The sequence below is a fragment of the Muntiacus reevesi genome, chromosome 7 (genome assembly GCF_963930625.1).
Source record: "Muntiacus reevesi chromosome 7, mMunRee1.1, whole genome shotgun sequence".
NCBI lineage: Eukaryota > Metazoa > Chordata > Mammalia > Artiodactyla > Cervidae > Muntiacus > Muntiacus reevesi.
Window position 1 is genome coordinate 75,876,655 of NC_089255.1, and position 20,809 is coordinate 75,897,463.

At 35.7% G+C, this 20,809-nt stretch overlaps 1 protein-coding gene across 2 annotated transcripts in view; it reads left to right on the top strand.

Annotated features, from left to right (window-relative positions):
• Nucleotides 1–20,809, top strand: part of GPHN (gephyrin) — a 526,040-nt gene that overhangs the window by 399,537 nt on the left and 105,694 nt on the right. For both annotated transcript variants that reach the window (XM_065940959.1, XM_065940958.1), the window contains one exon: nt 16,748–16,885. In XM_065940959.1, coding sequence (XP_065797031.1) covers nt 16,748–16,885 — 138 coding nt within the window. The remainder of the gene's footprint in view (nt 1–16,747; nt 16,886–20,809) is intronic.

Sequence of the window (20,809 nt, forward strand, 5' to 3'; positions counted from 1 at the left end):
AACTCATTATTCCTTTCCCACAGAATATCAGTTACACAAGATGAAAATGTTCTAGACATCCATTTTACAACAATGTGCATACGGTTAACAAGACTATACTGTACACTTATAAATTGCTGAAAATGAAAGTGAAGTCACTCAGTCACGTCCAACTCTTTGTGACCCCATGGACTGTAGCCTACCAGGCTCCTCAGTCAATGGAATTTTCCAGGCAAGAGTACTGGAGTGGGTTGCCATTTCCTTCTCCAAGGGGTCTTCCCAATCCAGGGATTGAACCCAGGTCTCCCACATTGCAGGCAGACGCTTTACCATCTGAGCCACCAGGGAAGCCCTTATAAATTGTTGAGTGTAAAAGAAAAAAAGAAATGTATATTATTGGATTAACTAGCTGTATACTATTGATGCCTAAATATAAGCCTACCTTCTCTCCCAAACTCCAGACACTCCTTGATGTTGCATACTGAAGTCACCTCTTGATGTCCTGCTGGTATCTCACATTTCCCTCATCAGTAACCAAAATTTAGTACCCTTCTATCCAAATTGTTTCTATACTGCTCTGTTAGTTAATGACACTCTTGCCTGCCCTAATAACCCAAGTTGAAAGCTCACCACAGTGTTTACCTTCTCCTTCCCAAAGCACAGTCAGTCGTGCATAGAACTCTCGTTGTGGCCCTTTTATTATTTTTTTTTCATTTATTTTTATTAGTTGGAGGCTAATTACTTTACAGTATTGTAGTGGTTTTTGTCATACATTGACATGAATCAGCCATGGATTTACATGTATTCCCCATCCCAATCGCCCCTCCCACCTCCCTCTCCACCCACCCTTTTAAATATCCTTTCTCCAGTTCCTGTTGCATTAGCTCTGGCCTTCATTGTCTTTTACCTTCAGGGTTTCGGTAGCATTCTAATTGCTCTGCCTGTCCACTTCTCTTCCTTCCAATCTACCATCAGTGAAGTATTGCAGTTCTGTGTATCACTTCTCTAGAAAGTTGTGAATGGTTCTCCATTTACTGCATTACTAAGCATCTTCAAAATATGCTCTTAACTGAATTGGCAGTTTTATTTCTTAATATTTCATCCTTTCCATCCAACCCCAACCATATTAGGCAGTTTCTCATTCTCTACAAGTTCTTTCTCTCTTCTTTTGTTCATTCTATTTTGAACGTTCCTTCTTTTTTCTTATTATTTAAAGCTCAAATCAGTTGTTACTTCCTCTGTGAGGTTTTGCAGTTTGTTCCATCAGAATCAGTTAATCCCTTTTCTGTATTATCATACATAGTATTTTGTTTTTACATTAAAGCATAAGTATTTACAGGGTTGGTTTTTATTTGTTTGTTTTTTACTTTTTCCTTAAAACACAGCCTGATTTGTGTGTTCATGAGACCGTGGGAAATAGGAATCTCATCTTGTTTACCTTAACGTCACTCCCTAATGTTTAATAAAGGACGCTATATAGAGAGAGTATTCAATTCATTTTTAGTAAATAAGTTGAGCCAAAGAAAGTTCCCCTAGTGTAATATAGGAGGAAGCACACCACACTAAATATCTGGAAATTTGATCTTTTCATCTTGACCTACTATCTGTTAAGACATATGACTTTGAGTTAATCTTTTTAACCTCTCTGTGGCAGAATTTGTTTTCTACAAGAAATCTCAATGGGCACTACCCCCATGCTTAGAAACTTTAAAATATTGGCCTCCATGATAAAGTTATGTAAATAGTTTTCCATTGCCGTACATGTTCAAACCCCAAAGCGCATCATTCAGAGGCCTCCACAGTCTGGTTTTAGATGCTATTCTAGTTTCAGCTTCCACTAACAGGAAGCCAAGGAAATAAATACCCTAGTTTTGTACTCTTCTGCTCACCAGCCTCCTGCAGGTACTTTCTGTTGGCTGAGCTCAAGCAGAAGCCTCAAGGACAGAAAGACCCTTGGTCCTATTCAGAAACACTAGCTCCTTGAAGGCATAGAGCACAGTGAAGAGTAATGCGAGTGACGAGGAGGAACAAATGGGGCTGCTTTATTCCAACTGTCCCCTCTCCCTTCCTGGATTTACGTCTCTTCATCTCAAGTGATGACTCTCTAAAAAATAATAATAATGCAGGTATTTAACATTTATGGAGAGCTTACTGTTGTCCAGGCAGTTTAATGTGCAGATGGAGAAGGAGATAAAGTTTGAGGAGGAAGAAGAAGGTAATGAGGGGAGAAAGAGTCTTGAAGAAGTTACCAGATCGTGACCTTCAATTGGCCATATTATTTTTGCAGATGAACCTCCTAATTGCCATGCTAATGGGTTTGGACATTATTGTGAAGGCCAGTGAAGGAATTTAAACATGGAAGTAGCAAGATCAAGTTTGGAGTTTATGAATTGAGTCAGGGTGAGATCACAACCAGGAATCTGATGAGAACTTGAATGAAAGTTGGCAAAACAGTAATAGAAAAATAAACCAAGATTTTTTAAATACTAAGGAATCACAATTGACAGGATTAGAAACTGGATGTGGAAGGTAAGGAAGTCAAGAATGATTCCCAATTTCTAACTTGGGCAACGTATGAATTACAATACCATATGTTGATATAGCCTATACTTTATCTTCAGAGTCTTACAAGATAAGCAGTTATTTGCTAGTTGGACTGGAAGGAGAAGGACAGTTGAGTCAGATGTGTGACACAATCATGCTGTGTACCAGAAATTATTAAGAAGTAGAATAAGGATATGTGTAAGAGCAAAGAGATGAAGTTGAATAGAAAGAGCAGACCAAGAAAGACCAAGCACATTACTCTAGACAGTCTGAACTTTGTCCCTAGAACAGTAGAAAGTTTTTGATGGTTAAAGGCACAATTAAATCAGATACTACTGAGAAATTTTCCTAGAACCCTAAAATTTGGACCTTGAGTTTGGAAGATATTGACTAGAGTTGACTAAGAAAATAATTATTTCAAAACAAATAGCATTTATTGAATATTTTGAGTGTTGTCTTAAGTGTCCAGAATCTGAATAATAAAAGTAGGGAAAAATTCACTCTCATCCTATTGTGCATGCATGCATAGCTCAGTTGCTTCAGGTGTGTTCGACTGTTTGCGACCCCATGAACTGTAAACCACCACCCCCCCCAGGCTCCTCTGTCAATGGGATTTTCCAGGTAAGAATACTGGAGTAGGTTGCCATGCCTTCCTTCAAGGAATGTTCCTGACCCAGGATCAAACCCGCCTGTCCTGTGTCTTCTGCATCGCAGGTGGATTCTTTACCGTTGAGCCACCAGGGAAGCCCCTCTCATTCTATTACTTAAAGATAATTACTACTAACATACATAATTATTTTATTCCAGCCTATACATTGGATTGTACTTTATTTCTAAGCTATACTCATGTTATGATGTATACTTTTTAAATGTACAGCATTCATATCAGCAGAATTAATGGTGAAGTAACCCTACTTTTTAAACCTATGGAAAGACCTGGATCATATCAAGTGCCCAATAAGTGTAAACTGTTTAGTTTCTATCTAGATATTGTACAAAATACCTTAAAAACTAGATTTGTTTTCACCAATGACACTTGACTCAGTCTTCACATTTTCTTCATTCTCTGATTACCTATTCTAAGATTTCCTTTCTCAGCCATACAAATTAACATCTACTGCTTGCCTAAAGACCATGTTTAACAGTGTTTACCTCTTACAAGATATGAACCAAAATATTCTTTTGATTAGTCTGTCGTTGAAATTAACATATAGAATAGGCATTTTGGAAGTTGAAGCTTTTGTGCTTATACCTAATAATGTGAGAAACAGCACCATAGAGGAAAGATTAACTAAGAGAAATGAGACTTTTATGAGCTGATAAAATTTCTCTAATAGCAAAGATAACTTTAACTTCTCATGGTCCTTTTTCTCAGGCCATTATAGAGACTAATTAGTTAATACTTTAAAAGAATCTAAAAGGAACTTGTCAGATTCTACTTTTAAAGATTTAATAGCTTTTGATTTCTAAGGAAAAATTACTTTTTCTCTACCTTTGTCTAGGGAATGTTTAAAACAAGGACCTACTGAAGAAAACAAAATTCTAACTTTGCATTTCAATACACCAACACAATGAAAACATTCCAAATGGAAGCTGACTAGCTGACTCTGTGTTTGTTCGTTTGTATATGTATGTGTGTGTGTGTCTACATCTGAAACTGTATCCTGACAGGCTCTTTGGGAAATAAGAGAATTCTTGGTCAGCTTTTTTAACTACTTGGGGTTAAAAAGGGGGTTTCTAGCCACCTCACAAAGGGAGCTGGTCTTTAGAGATGCAAAGTGCACCAAACCAGAAATCATATAGCAAGACAGGGATGAACCATCAGAAATATCAATCAAGCTCTGAGGTTTATGTTCCTGAACCAGAATTAACAGCAAAGCAAAAGGTAATTACCATTAGTGTAAGCAAAGAAAAAGGTCTGATGAAAGATGGGGGCAGAAGAGGGGAAGATTGTGTCTAAAGCTGAAAGCTGCCATAATGGCTATACCCAGATCTCACAATTCTTAATGTAAATAAAGCATTAGTGCCACTAGCAAGGGCAGGAACCAGGGATCTTGAATTGAGACCTTCCTTAAGAACCCTCAGTCCTTAAGAGACTTTGTGAAATCCAGACCTACAAAGACAGTCATGAAGAACTCCTGTTGATCATCTAAAGCCACCTCAACTCAAAACACTTTGCTTCCTTTGTTAGGAATATTGACACTTGATTCCTACATTTAAAGCTCTTTAAAGTAATTTCATCCTTTTTCTAGTGTTACTTTAGCTATTTTCTTTAATCACTATATCTTCTAATACCGTTTTCTTCACTTCCATCTCTACCTTGTTATGGCAGCTCTTTACCAGTTTACTTTTAATTTTGTATATTTACCTTACCTGTATGTGACAAATTTAAAATAAAAGCCAAAGGAAGACAGTTGCTAAGACAGTTCACACCTGATCATGGGAAATGAATTACTTTTCCTCCTTTTGGCCTTATAATTTTTCTATAGGTAACTTCTTGATCTCAGAAATAACTGATGAAGCTTTACTTACAGTGCTATTTAAAGTGTTCTCATTTTATCTTCTAGCTTGGTAGTACATGCATTAGCTTTTTTCCCATTTCCCTGGTTACTTGACCTTAGCTGAAAGTGACGATTACCATATTATTTTTATTCTTCTTTTTCTTTTCCCTACCACAATAACTCACTACTTTGTAACAAAAAGGTAAAGAGAGGAAAACTCAGTGTTCACTCCATTGCTAACAAATGTTTTCTTTACAGCTGTCTTTGTAAAAGGAGTCATTCTTGTAAGAAGGACATTGAATTAATGACCAGAATAGAGTTTGAAATTGTGTGTAGTATACATGTCAGGCGAGTGTATGCTCCTCGGACCTTGCTTTGACCTTCTTTTGTTCTGTTTTCACGGGCTTTTCCCTTCCTTGTCTTTTAGCCACCGCCATTTTGGACTCCTGTTTCCTATTCTAACTACCTAACACATCTCTACAGTCCATCTTCCTTGGCAATCTATATATTCTAGACTGATTGAAATCAAACATTTAGAAACTCATTCACCAAAATTTTCTGTGTGACCACATGTGCACAGTATCATTGGGCCTTGACTTAAAACGTATTTTCCTTTCTCAAAGAGCTGATAATCTAATTAAGAAAGCAGACAGGTATAGAAAGAAGTATAATTACTGTAAGATAGGTAATGAATACAGTATGCAGGGAAATGCTGAGATACAGTATTTAGAGTGCTTCAGTGCAGGAAAAAATGGAATGGTCATGTACTGCGCCATAAAAGGCGGACCATTAAAAAACTTCTTTAATTTTTTAAATTTTAAAATACTTTCAAGCTTTAAAAAAGCTGCAAGAAATAGTGCAAACAATTTCTGTATATCTTCCACTCAGTTTCCCACAAGTGTTACCATTTTGCCATATTTACTTTGCCATTTCTCTCTACATATTAATATACATATTTTCCTGAACTGCTTATGAGAAAATTGCAGACATGATGCCCCTTAATGCTTCAAATGTATATGTCCTTTTTTGAAAACGGAAGAAAATTTTAAAAAAGAAAATAATATTCTTAAGCACATTATAATTATCAAAATCGGGAAATGAACCTTGCCATAATACTATTATGTAATCTTATTCAAATTACACTTTGCCAGTTTTTCTAATAATGTTCTTTTGTAGCCAAAGGGAAAAAAACATTCTCTTCTTCTGATCTGGGATCCAATCCAGAATCATGCATTACTTTTAGCTATCATGTGTCTTTTAGGCTATTTTATCTGGAACAGTTCCTCAGTTTTTCTTTGTCTTTCATGACCTTGACATTTTTAGAGTATGGGAGAGTTATTTTGTAGAGTGTTCCTCAAATTTAGGCTTTTCTGATGTTTCCTGATAGTTTGGTTCAGGTTATGCATTTCTGACAGTAATACCTCATATGTGACTTCATGTCTTTCTTAGTACATCCTTAGGGATTTCATGAGGTCATTACTGGTGATTTTAACTTTGATCGTTTGGTTAAGGTGATATCTGCCAGATTTCTCCACTATAAAATCACTATTGTGATTAATAAGAATCTTGTGGGGAGATATGTTGAGACTATATATTGTTCTTCTTGAGGTTTTCATCTTCTAGTCTTAGTATCCATTGATGACTTTTACACCAGTTATTACTATGAACCAATTATTGTACTGTGCTGTGTCACTCAGTTGTGTCCGATTCTTTGCAACCCCACGGACTATAGCCCTCCAGGCTGCTCTGTCCATGGGGATTCTCCAGGCAAGAACACTAGAGTGGGCTGCCATGCCCTCCTCCAGGGGATCTTCCTAACCCAGGGATTGAACCCAGGTCTCCCACATTGGAGGCGGATCCGTTACCATCTGGGCCACCAGGGAAGCCCAAACCAATTATTACTATTGAGCCAATTACTACTATTGAGCCAATTATTACTATGATAGTTGCCAAGTGTTGACTTTCTAATTATTTCTCTTCATTTATCAGTTGTCATTATGCTGTAATGAAGAATTTTATTTAATCATTACTTTATACTATTATATACTCATGGATTTTAATTTTTTATGGATTGTTTTATTAAATAGATTATATTATCTGTTACTATCCTAATTTATTTTGATGTTTAAGTTGTCCCAGGTTTGCCTAATGGGAACCTTTTCATATTGACTCTAAGATCCTTTGATATATGTTTTCATCACTATTTGAATATTTGCTTACCAGAGAAAGCTGTGAAAGAAGAATAATTTCCCACGAAAACAAAAAGATGAGAGAAAACTTACTCTGTGCAGAGAAAACATACAAGAGCAGGAAAATATTAAATAGTGCATTGTATTCCAATATCTACAATATTATTAATTTTCTGAATGATGGAATAATGTGTGATGAGACTGAAAAGGAAGCAAGAAAGGTTTTGTATACTATTCTAAAGAATTTGAATTTTATCCTGGCTATGATAGTGAACCATTGATAAAAATTTTAGAGTAAACATTTTGTGACAACAATGCCTTGTTTTGTATCTTGAGGCCCATAAATTCCAGGGGTGCTTTCTTTTAATATTTCTTACACAAATTAACACAATCCTTTCCCTCATGATTTTTAGGTTTTATCAGAAATATTGAGTTGGCATAGAAGTTCCATTGGGTTTTCATAACAGCGGTCAGAAAAACTTGAATGAACTTTTTGACCAACCCAATATTCTGAAACTCATTATCTTAAATAAATAGGTAGAAAAAGAGTATTAAACTGAAAGCAACATAAGAAATTTTTCAGATATACAGAGTTCCCTGAAGACCTGAGCCTGCAACACTACCATTGCCAGTGTTTCCCTAGAGGTTTGGGCCTGATTCCTCTTAATTTGAGATTTATATAAAAGACTAAATGCTTTGTATATCTGAGCCACACATATTTTGAATTACCAAATGCCCTAGTTATTTAACCAGAATAAATTATTATCATGTTTGCTTTTTAAGCTTCCTAGGAGAGTTATTCGTTATCTTAGGTGGTTTGTGTTCAGAAAGAACCAGGAAATAGAAATACAAGAAATTGAAGCTACAGATACCATGGGAAACAGAGGCAGTAATATTAATAGGGCAGACCAGGTCTCTCCCTTGAGATTTTCTGTATCTAAAGAATGAATAATGATTTATACTTTGGGTAGTTTGGGAACTCTTTTACTGATTGTTTTGAAGAATAAAGTTTCCTCTTGAGGTTTTGAATTTAATCAAGAACTTGCATGAACATCTTGTTTCTATTATATTCTGCTCTGTTACCTGAAAGCATCTTCTCTTCATTTACTTTTAATTTTAAAAAATGGATTTTCAAACTTAGATGAAACTTTGTATTTTAAGAATTGGCAGATTAAAAAGGATGCATTTAAAATAGGAAAAAGTCATTCCATTGGTATAAACAGTTTCATTTAATATGGCTATGCCATAAGAAAAATGTTACTGCTGTATAACAAAGACCTTAGTTTTCTCAATAGAAAGGAATCTGTTTGTACTTTTTTGTCCCTTTAAAGGCCTTGTACAACATAAACATTGCCGTTAGTATTTAAACATGTCGTTGATGATGGCAATCCTGAGTGGACATAATATACTGTCTTTTTAGTGATTATAAATGCTGCATGCGAGATAGAAAAATCTCAGTAATATTTTAAGTACTTTATCTGTAGATTCTGAGCTCACATATAATCATCCCCAATTCTGAACCTATACATGAGAAAAATATAAATGAGACAAGTTAAGTTTTACTAATGGAAGCCTAAACTTATTAGAGAAACCTCTAGATCATCAATCTGTGCTAATTTAGAATTGCTTTAATCCCACAAATCTACTTCAGCCATCAATGTAGGTGTTATAATAATTCAGCCTGTTACTCTTTGCTTAGTTTGGACATCTACGAATAGGGAACATGTCTAGACTTCCTTTTCCCATCACCACCACTACTCCCATATAAGGATCCCGTATCCTAAACTACCTCGTAGTTTATTTTTTGTCAGAGTAGCTAGTCTGCCTACATCATTACCATACATCACCAGAAAATTTTACTATTATAAGTTTAAATAAATATTTCTTTGAATAAGTTTAAATAAATATTTCTTTGAATGGTATAATCTTCTCAGGACACATTTTCACATTTGTTAGTTTTGTTTCATTTTATAGTTTGCATAAATTGAATGGAGTCTAGTACCTTTACACATATTCTTTGTGACTATTAGTATTTATTTGTAAGGTAGCCATCATTCATTATGGCTGTGAAATAGCTTTTGTTTTATAGGAAAAGTTCTATCCAAATTTTGGATATCTTCTCTGTCCAAAACCCAAACTCTCTTTTATTATAACCTTCTTACTTCTTAACAATTGTTCTTTCCTTCATTTCCTACTTCTAGGTAAATGGATTTTATGGACCACTCAATGAAAACTGCCTGCTAGGCTGTATTAACTCGTGCTGTAAGAGACAGACAAAAGTGCATACTGTTTTTCCCGATTTTTTCCTCTTCTGTCAGATTTCTATTTGAGCTCAGAATCAAGAAGAGGGATAATGTTTGGAGTAGAACATTTTTTGATCCTTTTTCCTGTCTGACTGAGTTCTGCAATGGTCCTGGACAGGTAGAAGTGCTTTGAGGTTGTAATTTGCAAAATAAGAGAAGTCAGAGGTAACTATTCTTAAATTTTGTGACGCTTTCAGTTTAAAACTTCTTATAAATCACTGGTATCAACATCAGAAAATAGTTGAAATTATGTTTTTTAATGGAAACCAAAAAAAGAAACATGTGTTTATTTACTGGCTTTATTTTGGAAATCTATGCCTTCTAATAAAAGAGCTTCCCCATGCCAGCCCATGAGAGGCCTTCATATGAGCCTCTCAGCTAACTGGTGATGCTGTGCCTCCTCAGCTGTACCCGCAGCTGCCAGTTCCTCTGTGTGTGTCCCTGGGGCTGACCCTCGAGCATGGTTTGTCCACTTTTGATCTGAAAATGAGAATACTGAATCACCTAGATTGATAGTTTTCAAACTTATTTTAGCTACAGTTTTTTGCTAAATGGAATCTTACATAACACATAGACTTCCTGCATGTGGTGAGGGATACAACAGAACTAAGTATGTTAATGTTATTTAGTAATTCCATTTACATAAAAAGAGCAGCTATTTAGAGAAATTCAAATCAAAACTACAATGAGATCTTACCTCACACTAGGCAGAATGGCCATTATTAAAAAGTCTACAAATAACACTGGAGAGGGTGTGGAAAAAAAGGAACCCTCCTGCACTGTTCATAGGAATGTAAATGGTGCAGCCACTGCGGAGAACAGTATGGAGGTTACTTTAAAAACTAAAAATAAAAGTTACCATATGATCCTGCATTCCCACTGCTGGCCATATAGCTGGACAAAACTCTTAATTCAAAAAGATACATGCATCCCAGTATTCATTGCAGCACTATTTACAATAGCCAAGACATGAAAGCAATCTAAATGTCCATCTCAGGGAAATGGATAAAGATGTTGTGTTTGTATATATACATACATATATATATATATATATATATGTATATATATATAAAATAATCAAATACTACTCAGCCATAAAAAAGAATGAAATCCCATTTGCAGCAACATGTATGGACCTAAAGATGATTATACTAAGTGAAGTAATCCAGAAAAAACAAATATCATATGATATCACTTATTTCTGGAATCTAATACAAATGAAGTTTGTATAAATACTAATACAGATGAACTTATTTACAAAACAGAAATAGATTCACAGTCATAGAAAACAAATTTATGGTTACCAAAAGGAATAGTTGAGATGGAACTAAATTGGAAGTTTGGGACTAACATATACATACTACTATATATAAAATAGGTAGTTTTTACAAGGATCTGCTGTATAACATAGGGAGCCATACTCAATATCTTGTAATAACCTGTAATGGGAAAGAATCTTTAAAAGAAAAAAAATATATATATATATACACACACACACATATATATTCTTTGCTGTACACTTGAAACTAACAAAACATTGTAAATTAACCACACTTCAATTTTAAAAAGCACAGCTATTACTTACTTCATTAATTTTATTTTTTGTATGTAGACGGTAAGCCACAAATACTATTTTTCTCATATTTAAACAACCAAGTTAGCCCTTCTTTACTGGTGACGTAGCTGATTATTTCCACTGTGCAATCTTGGGTGGGTCTTGAGTGGGAAGAAGCCTCTTGGCACATTGAAGTTACTCAGTAAACACTTGCTGAGAACACATGCATACACTTGCTGATGTGCCAGAGAATTCAAGTACCTCTCCTTTGAGACTTTTTTTTTCAGTTATTTTATCCAGAAGTCTGCTGTGATGACACGGAAACAGTTTAGTGAGGGGCAAGTGTTAACTAATAAGCGTCAAAGTTTGGATTATATATCTAGTGACACAATCATTTTGTGAAAGAGAATTGACAAATACAGAAGGGTTTAGAGAAGCAAAGTGCAGAAAAGGGAGCAACACTTTGTTTCTCCCTTCCCAACTTTAGACTTTGTTTGAGGATGTGTTATTCATTCATGAAAAGTGTTAGATGCTCAGTCATGTCCAACTCTTTGCAGCCCCAGACTGTAGCCCACCAGGCTCCTCTATCCATGGAATTATCTAAGCAAGAATACTGGAGTAGGTAACCATTTCTTCTCCAGGGGATCTTCCCAGTCCAGGGATTGAACCGGGGTCTTGGGTACTGCAGGCAAATTCTTTACTGTCTGAGCCACTAGGGAAGCCCCATTCTTTCATACCTCAAGTATTTATTCAATATCTACTGTAAGGAAAGCATAACTCTAAATGTGGCAAAAGATGCACAGATTAATGAGATACAGGTTCTGCCTCCAGGGAATTTATGATAGGCTAACATAGGCAAGTGGGCCTTAGAAAGCATCACTACGAACAAAGCTACTGGAGGTGATGGAATTCCAGTTGAGCTATTTCAAATCCTGAAAGATGATGCTGTGAAAGTGATGCACTCAATATGCCAGCAAATTTGGAAAACTCAGCAGTGGCCACAGGACTGGAAAAGGTCAGTTTTCATTCCAATCCCAAAGAAAGGCAATACCAAAGAATGATCACACTACTGCACAATTACACTCATCTCACACACTAGTAAAGTAATGCTCAAAATTCTCCGAGCCAGGCTTCAGCAATACGTGAACCATGAACTTCCAGATGTTCAAGCTGGATTTAGAAAAGGCAAAGGAACCAGAGATCAAATTGCCAACATCCGCTGGATCATCGAAAAAGCAAGAGAGTTCCAGAAAAACATCTATTTCTGCTTTATTGACTATGCCAAAGCCTTCGACTGTGTGGATCACAATAAACTGTGGAAAATTCTGAAAGAGATGGGCATGCCAGACCACCTGACCTGCCTCTTGAGAAACCTGTATGCAGGTCAGGAAGCAACAGTTAGAACTGAACATGGACCAACAGACTGGTTGCAAATAGGAAAAGGAGTACATCAAGGCTGTATATTGTCACCCTGCTTGTTTAACTTATATGCAGAGTACATCATGAGAAACGCTGGGCTGGAAGAACAAGCTGGAATCAAGATTGCCAGGAGAAATATCAATAACCTCAGATATGCAGATGACACCACCCTTATGGCAGAAAGTGAAGAGGAACTACAAAGCCTCTTGATGAAAGTAAAAGAGGAGAGTGAAAAAGTTGGTTTAAAGCTTAACATTCAGAAAACTAAGATCATGGCATCTGGTCCCATCTCTTCATGGCAAATAGATGAAGAAACAATAGAAACAGTGGCAGACTTTATTTTGAGGGGCTCTAAAATCACTGCAGATGGTGATTGCAGCCGTGAAATTAAAAGACACTTACTCCTTGAAAGGAAAGTTATGACCAACCTAGGTAGCATATTAAAAAGCAGAGACATTAATTTGTCAACAAAGGTCCATCTAGTCAAGGCTATGATTTTTCCAGTGGTCGTGTATGGATGTGACAGTTGGACTGTGATTTGGAAAGCTGAGCACCGAAGAATTGATGCTTTTGAACTATGATGTTGGAGAAGACTCTTGAGAGTCCCTTGGATTACAAGAAGATCCAACCTGTCCATCCTAAAGGAGATCAGTCCTGGATATTCATTGGAAGGACTGATGCTGAAGCTGAAACTCTAATACTTTGGTCACCTCATGCAAAGAGTTTACTCATTGGAAAAGACCCTGATGCTGGGAGGGATTGGGGGCAGGAGGAGAAGGGGGCGACAGAGGATGAGATGGCTGGATGGCATCACCGACTCGATGGGCATGAGTTTGAGTAAACTCTGGGAGTTGGTGATGGACAGGGAGGCCTGGCGTGCTGCGATTCATGGGGTCACAAAGAGTCAGACACGACTGAACAAAACATAATCAGGGCAAATATTTAAATGTCTATACCATAAGATGGAAAATGGTACATGCCATAAGAAAAATAAAAGCAGGTACAAAATTATTATAAAGACAGGAAATATTTTTCCAGTGGAAATTGGTATGCAGTTTTCAATTAAAAAAAAATACCAACCTCTAGAGAACAATCAGGTGGTTTTATATCCTTCTGTCTTTATTTTTTATTTACATACACACCTTTCCTTTCTGCTGAGCTGAAACGTTCTTCATCGCAGGTTGTATCTTAGTCTGTGTAGACTGACTACATAACTCTGCCTGGCTCATAAAATATACTCAATAAATATTTGTTGAATGGATGTGTGTATCACTGATTTTCAAACTTTGTTTCTAAAAAGAAAAATTTGATTACAAAGCACATTCAACAAATAACCTTTGTACAGTTAAAAAGTCTAATTTTCCCCTCAGAACCAAACTTAAAAAAAAAAAGCTCTGATAATATTATACATAATTTTCACCATAAAGAGAGTAAAGAATATCTTAGAAAAGACCAGATCTGAGATTTATAAGTCTGAATAAAGTGCAGACGCATCTATCATGTTTTTCAATTATACTGGTTGTGACAGTATGTATTGATGCTATTTAATGACAAAACAAGGACTTCAGTGAAAGTTGTGAATAAATTTACAGTTCAATTGTAGCTAAATGATTAATCACACAAAATCCTTCTCTAAGTGTTCACCTTGAAGTAGAAATTTTTTTCATATTTAGCACTAAATAATCTCTAAGGTCCTTAAGGTTTTAAAATTTTGTAATTTCATGATTGCCCATGGATGAGAAATAAGTATAAGTATATTGTATGTCTTTTCTTTGACTACTTATAACAATGTCATATGTCTTAGAATGAAAAGTATGGGACAGTCCCTGTAAGTTCAGTGAATATATCTGAGGTAGCCTCTGGAGGTGGGATGGGAGGACTAAATTAAATAAATTACAATGACCAGGAACTTACAGACTTCTGAGGGATATATACAGTCATTGTCGTTCAGTCACTCAGTCACATCCGACTCTTTTTGACCCCATGAACTGCAGCATACCAGCCTTCCCTCTCCTTCACTATGTCCCAGAATTTGCTCAAACTCATGGCCGTTGAGTCTGTGATGCCATCCAACTGTCTCATCCTCTGTTGCCCCTTAAGAAATAGGAGCTTGTTCGTCTCATATCAGAAGTCTGGAGGCAGACAGTCCCGGGTTTGTACAGTAGCTCAACACTGTCAGCAGGGATTCTGACTCTTTTCCTTTCCTTGTTTCCCATACTTACCTCTGGGTTTCCAGTTTCATCGTTGAAAATGACTGTGGCACCTCCCAATAGCTAGTTATGTTCTCCTCTTAAAGTTTGACCTCTTTATCTTTTTATGTGTAGTAGGAAGCCTGCCCCCAGGGACTACTTCCTACATCTTGCTGGCCAGAATTTAGGTGGCCATAAACATATAACATGGCCAGTCTTAGGTGAAAGGCAGCTGCAGAAGTGAATTGTGGATATTAGTTAGGATAGCCAAGCAACAGTGTTTGCGGTTACTCCTTTTGTGTTATCCCTTTGAGCTATAGACTTAAGATTTCAAAGAAAAGGCCAGGTATACTTATGCATTAAGATATTATACTCTAAGAAGTCCCTTTCTGTCATTAAATTATACATCCATTAATTCAAAAACTATTATCTAGTGTGTACCAGATACTGTTCCAGGTATTGAGGATAACAACACTGACTAACAAAGATAAAGTTGCTGCTGTCATGAAGCTTACCTTAGAAGGTTATAAATGTATAAGTATATAGACATGAATATCCATATATGTGTGTATATTTTTTTTTCACAATGAAAAATAATATAGGTAAGGAGAATAAAGAATGATAGTAGATAATATTCTTTATAGGATGTTTAGCAAAGGCCTCTGGTGAAGTGATACTTTAGCAACTACCTGAAAGAAATGAGGGATGAATGAAACCATAATATCTGGGGAAGAATGTCCAAGTAGAGGAAACAGCAAGTATGCAGACCCTAAAGAGAACATATTTGGCTTTCTCAGGCGAGGAATCAGTATGACTAGAGCACCCTGACAAGGGTGAAGTGATAAGAGAACAGTGTAGATTATTGGGCTTTGTAGACCATAGCAAAGACTTTACTCTGAGTGAATTATAAAGTCATTGGAGGGTTGTGAGCAGAGATGAATACAATTCATCTTACAGTTTAAAAGGACTATCTAACTACTGTGTGGAGAATAAATTTTACAATGGGACAAGGATAGTAGCAGAGAGACCAGTTAGGACCCTATTCAATTTCCCAGGAAATAAATGATGGTCCCAACTATTATAGTTGTTATAGGGATGATGAGTAGTGATGGGATTTAGAGACATTTTAATTGTAGTTTAGATATGGTTCTGATAATAATAGAAAAATCAATGATGTCACCAAGGTTTTGGATTAGTAACTTAATGAATGGAATTTCTATTTACCAAGATGGGAATTGCAAGAGAATAAGACATCGTGTAGGTAGGTTAGGAGGATGGGGAATCAAATGCTTGATTTTGACATGCTAGGTTTGAGTTGCCTGTTGCACACTCAGGTGCATGTTTGATGATTTATACATTTGTAGATATATACTCTTATCCACCAACTAGTTGGATGACATATAAACCTGGAGGTGAAGGTAGAGGTTGGGATTGAAGATACAAAATTAGGAGTTTTAGTATATGGGTAATATCAATGCCATGACACTAGATAGGGTTACATTGGGAGTATATAACTAAATAATTATATTTTTCTATGATTTTTTTTAGAAGAAAGAGAATTTCCTATGAAATTCTAAATAAATTTAAACTTGTTTATTTCTTTTCACTAACTGGCTCATTGAGTATTAAAAGTTCACTATAGTAACTAAGGACATGAACTCTAAAGCATGGCTACCTAGGTTTGGATCCTAGCTCTTTGTTATCTATCTTTGCAATTTAGGCCAAGATATGTAAACTTCATTTTCCTCATCTGTAAATAAGGATAATAATTAGGTTGTTGTGAAGCTTAATTAGAATAGTGCCATGACACATAGTAAGCACTGAGAAAAAATTAGCCAGTATCATCATTAAACTTCACCAGCTTTTGCTACATGATATAAAATTACTCACAATTTAATGTTCTGCCAAAGCAGGCTATATTTGGGGAGCAATAGAAAATTTCTCCCCCTGTAATCTTCATTTCTGGACATATGAGATGAAGACTGAGAATTACTGTTGTTTATAAGCCATTCCCACTTTTTAATCAGGTTTCAGCATCACATTCTTAGTTGCTTATCTTCCTGTTTAGGTCACAGTGCTGTCGATATCACCAAGGTGGCTAGAAGACACCGCATGTCTCCTTTTCCTCTGACATCTATGGACAAAGCCTTTATCACAGTCCTGGAGATGACTCCGGTGCTTGGGACAGAAATCATCAACTACCGAGGTACTGTTATATTTGCCCATTGCCTTTTCTTTTCATCCTTTTCCAAACAAGATTACTCTAACACTAATACACAGTTTCCCTGAAAAAAAAAATGTTATTAACCATGATCACAGTTATTACCATCTTTCTTTTCACTTCTTATTTCTACTCAACTCTAGGATCAGTCTTAACAGTATACAGAGTAAAATACTCATAAATCTTCCTTTACATTAAAAAAAAGGAAAAATTCAACTGTGTTTCTCCTATTCATCAAAATATCAATACTCTCAAGAGAGGGCTGTCAGCACTGAGTGAAGAGAATAGTTGACTGTGGTCTGCCTTATGTCCTTTCTGATAGAAGTGAGAGATAACTAATGTGTCTGGTAATTATTTTCATTTATGAAAATCATGTTTTTAAATGTAAATACTACATTAATTAATTTGTCTGTGGATCACTGAGCAGCCAGTCTGGTCTCAGTTTTTCTGCTTCATCTGTCCTCTCATTTTCTGCTCTTGGTTTAGTAGCACATTGAGACTAGCTTGTGAAAGATAATGGAAAGGTAGTATTCCCCAGTGTTTCCAATTTTTAATCAGCTACTTCCCTTTCTAAAAATCCAGTTCAGGTGCAGTCTGAATAAAATGTAGTTTCTAAATTGTTTTTGTTGTACAAATAAAAACAACACAGAAGTATTGATTTTACAAATAAAGGACTTTATTCATAGATTGTAAAATATTGAAATTTCAATGATATTAGAGAACATCTATACAAACACCCTAATTTTTCTACAAGAAAACTCGAAACAGCAGAAAAGAAATGGAATTAAGACTCAAGACGTAATGTTCTTGGGAATTCCCTGGCAGTTCAGTGGCTAGTACTCGGCACTTTCACTGAGATGACTCAGGTTCAGTCCCTGTCAGGGAGCTAAGATCTTGCAAGTTGTGTGGCGCAGCCAAAAGAGAAAAAAGAAAAAAGCTCAATGTTCTTCTTTTTCTACATGATAATGCTCTTCTGCCAATATTAAAATATAGAAAATAACAGTAGATAAAATTATGTTAAAAGGCCTAAAGCTAGTGAAACATTAAATGCCAAATGCTAGCTCTTTGGTCTCTGGCCGTACTTAGGCAAAAATTGCTTTAATTTACACCTGTCCTACTTCTTTGACTTACATCCTTTTAGACATGTATGTCATTAGGTTTAAACCTATTCTTTTGTTTCTGTTTTATTCCTCATTAAAGGAAATAAAGATAGTAAAACTAAAGTGGGGAATTAGAAATTAGCTGTGTGATTTCAGAAATCAATTTTAATGGAATGGTTTCTTTCTGTTATTATATGCAAATACTTAGATATTTTTATGTCAGTCAATACTAAGACATCTTCAGAAAATATGAATGTAAAATTAAGTTGGAAAAAATTTAGCAGTGCTTTACATTATATAAAAATAAGTTAACCATACCTGGCCTCTTGTAATATCAGGGTAGTTTCTCTTATCATCAGTCCTTAAAAGACTCTCACTGTGATGCCAGGTCACATTTAGACAGAAATTCCAGGACTTTTAAGGAAAAAAACAGAACTGGAAATGACCATTTCTATTTCTCCTCTAGGGAAAAAATAATACTGTCAGACGGATTCTCTTTTCCTGTCATTGTTTGTTTCTCCTTCATTTGTTCATCAAATCAGTTGTCACTCATAAGTAAGCAAACTCTTCATGCATGGTTAACTCCTGTCAAGTGTTTCCACCCATGATGATGAGAAATAATAGTTAGGTTTGCATTCAACCTTTGAGCTGGATCAAACTTGGCTTTTAATGCAAAAGAGCATTATAATTAATCCTCCTAGGCACTTTAGTTAGGTGTTTAGAAAACAATACCCTATATAGAAACATAATTTATTCAACAAGTATCTGTTAAAAATCTGCTCAATACTAGGCCGTGTGTTAAGTCCAGATATGTGAAGATGAATAAAATAAAACCCTACTCTGTGGTTCTCACGGTGTAGTACAGAGAGAGACAGATAAACAGGGCGGCCCCTTGTCTCCTGTACTGCCTTTTTTATAAGCTTGCCTTCCTCTGTCAGTTCCTTGAATATGAACTTTCTCTTCAGCTTGTCTCTGGCCCTTTTCAAATCTTACACATCATTTCAGATAACCTCATGTATACCAGTTGTTTCAAGTACCACCTATTAAGTGATTGCTAAATCTATATCTTTACTCAGACCTTGCCTGAGCTCCAAACTCATACAACAGATGTATACCTGCTGCTACTAAATTTAACATCACTGTTACTAAACTTATTTTCTTTACCACTACAATACTCATTTCCTCTATGTCCTCTTGAATCTATCCTTTATTTGCCATTCTCTCTTCTCTCATTTTAAGTCTATATTATTAGCTTCCTGGATTATTGTAACAGCCTTTGCTTCCCCAATTAGCATCTTCCCATCCATTTTCCAATTTGATTCCAAAGTAATCTGTTCAAATGGCAAATTTGATATTGACATTCCTTCATATAGCTCTTCAGTAGTATTCCTCACAACTCCAGATTAAATTCAAAACTCCTTGATACGTTATATAAGGCCCTTTGTAATCTAATTTCCTACTTTTTTAGTTCCTGCTCATCAGAACTTGCTTTCCCCTAAACTTGCATGCTGTTCCTTACCTCTTGTTCTCTTATCTCTAAGCCATTGTCTCTACTGTCTTTGCTTAGGACAATTCTATCCTATTTCTCTGCTCAGTCACTATGTACTCTTTTTTTCTTTTTTTGGTCTGACTTTACTGAGGCATAATTAGTAAGTTAAAAGTGTTTGTATTTAGGGTATTCAACATGGTGCTTTAATATACATATACGTTGTGAAATAATTACCACAATCAAGCTAATCAGTGCATTCATCACCTTATAGTTACCGAGTGTGTATGAGTGTGTATGGTAAGAATGCTTAAGATTTACTCTTTGAGCAAATTTCAAGTATACAATATAGCATTATTAACTATAGTCACCATGCTTTATGTTAGATCCCCAGATCTTATTCATCTTATAATTGAAAGTTTGTACCCTTTGGCCAGCATCTCCCCATTTTCCCAGTACATGTTTTTTAAGAGTAAATTTTAAGAAGCTCTCCTCCATGAAGGTATTCCTGGTGTCCACACCTCACTTTCACCAGCTAAGTTTTCTTCCTCCACATCCCCATAGAACTTTGTTCATGTGTTTTATAATAGAAATGACTGGCATATTTGATAATTCTCTGTTGCAAATGCTGTAATAAACAACATGGGTATAAAAAGTTGAGTGATCTAAATGTGAATCACTATAAATTGAATTGTGAGTCAGATATGGCCTATAATTCTCTTACTGAAGATAAGCGGTTTCTCCCCAGAAAAAGATTAGAAACTCATTCTCACTGTAGCTGTTATCTTTTCCAGGTATGTTTGCATTTTAATGAACAAACCTTCTTAGTTCATTCTGATTTCAGCTGGATGCACCTCTAACTATCCAATTTCATCCATCAATCACTGAATAGGAAAAGTATGCGGATGGGGATTCCAAATATTTTGCCTCTGCAAATACACTGACAACTACAATTACAGGAGCCTGTAGAGAGATGTGCACATTTCCTAAGAGAGATTCAGAATCAGCGAATCTTTGAGGCCATTTGCCACTGTGAGATCTCTAAAATTACTTATTATATCTCTGTGAAGGTTCAGCAAGAATCCCAGAAAACTAAGAATATATCATGTATACAGAAGTGCGTGGAAGTGATGCTCTCAAGGTTATATACATAGGGTAAATCTGTGAAGGAATGTTAACAGTATAATATATTGAATACTTATAATTTTACAAAAAGAAGGTGATTTGGAGATCAAGTAGTCTTTCTTAAAGACAAAGAAATTTAGGACCAAAGAGGTTAATAATGTTCTTAGAAAATTTGTTATTAAAAACAGCTAGAACCTA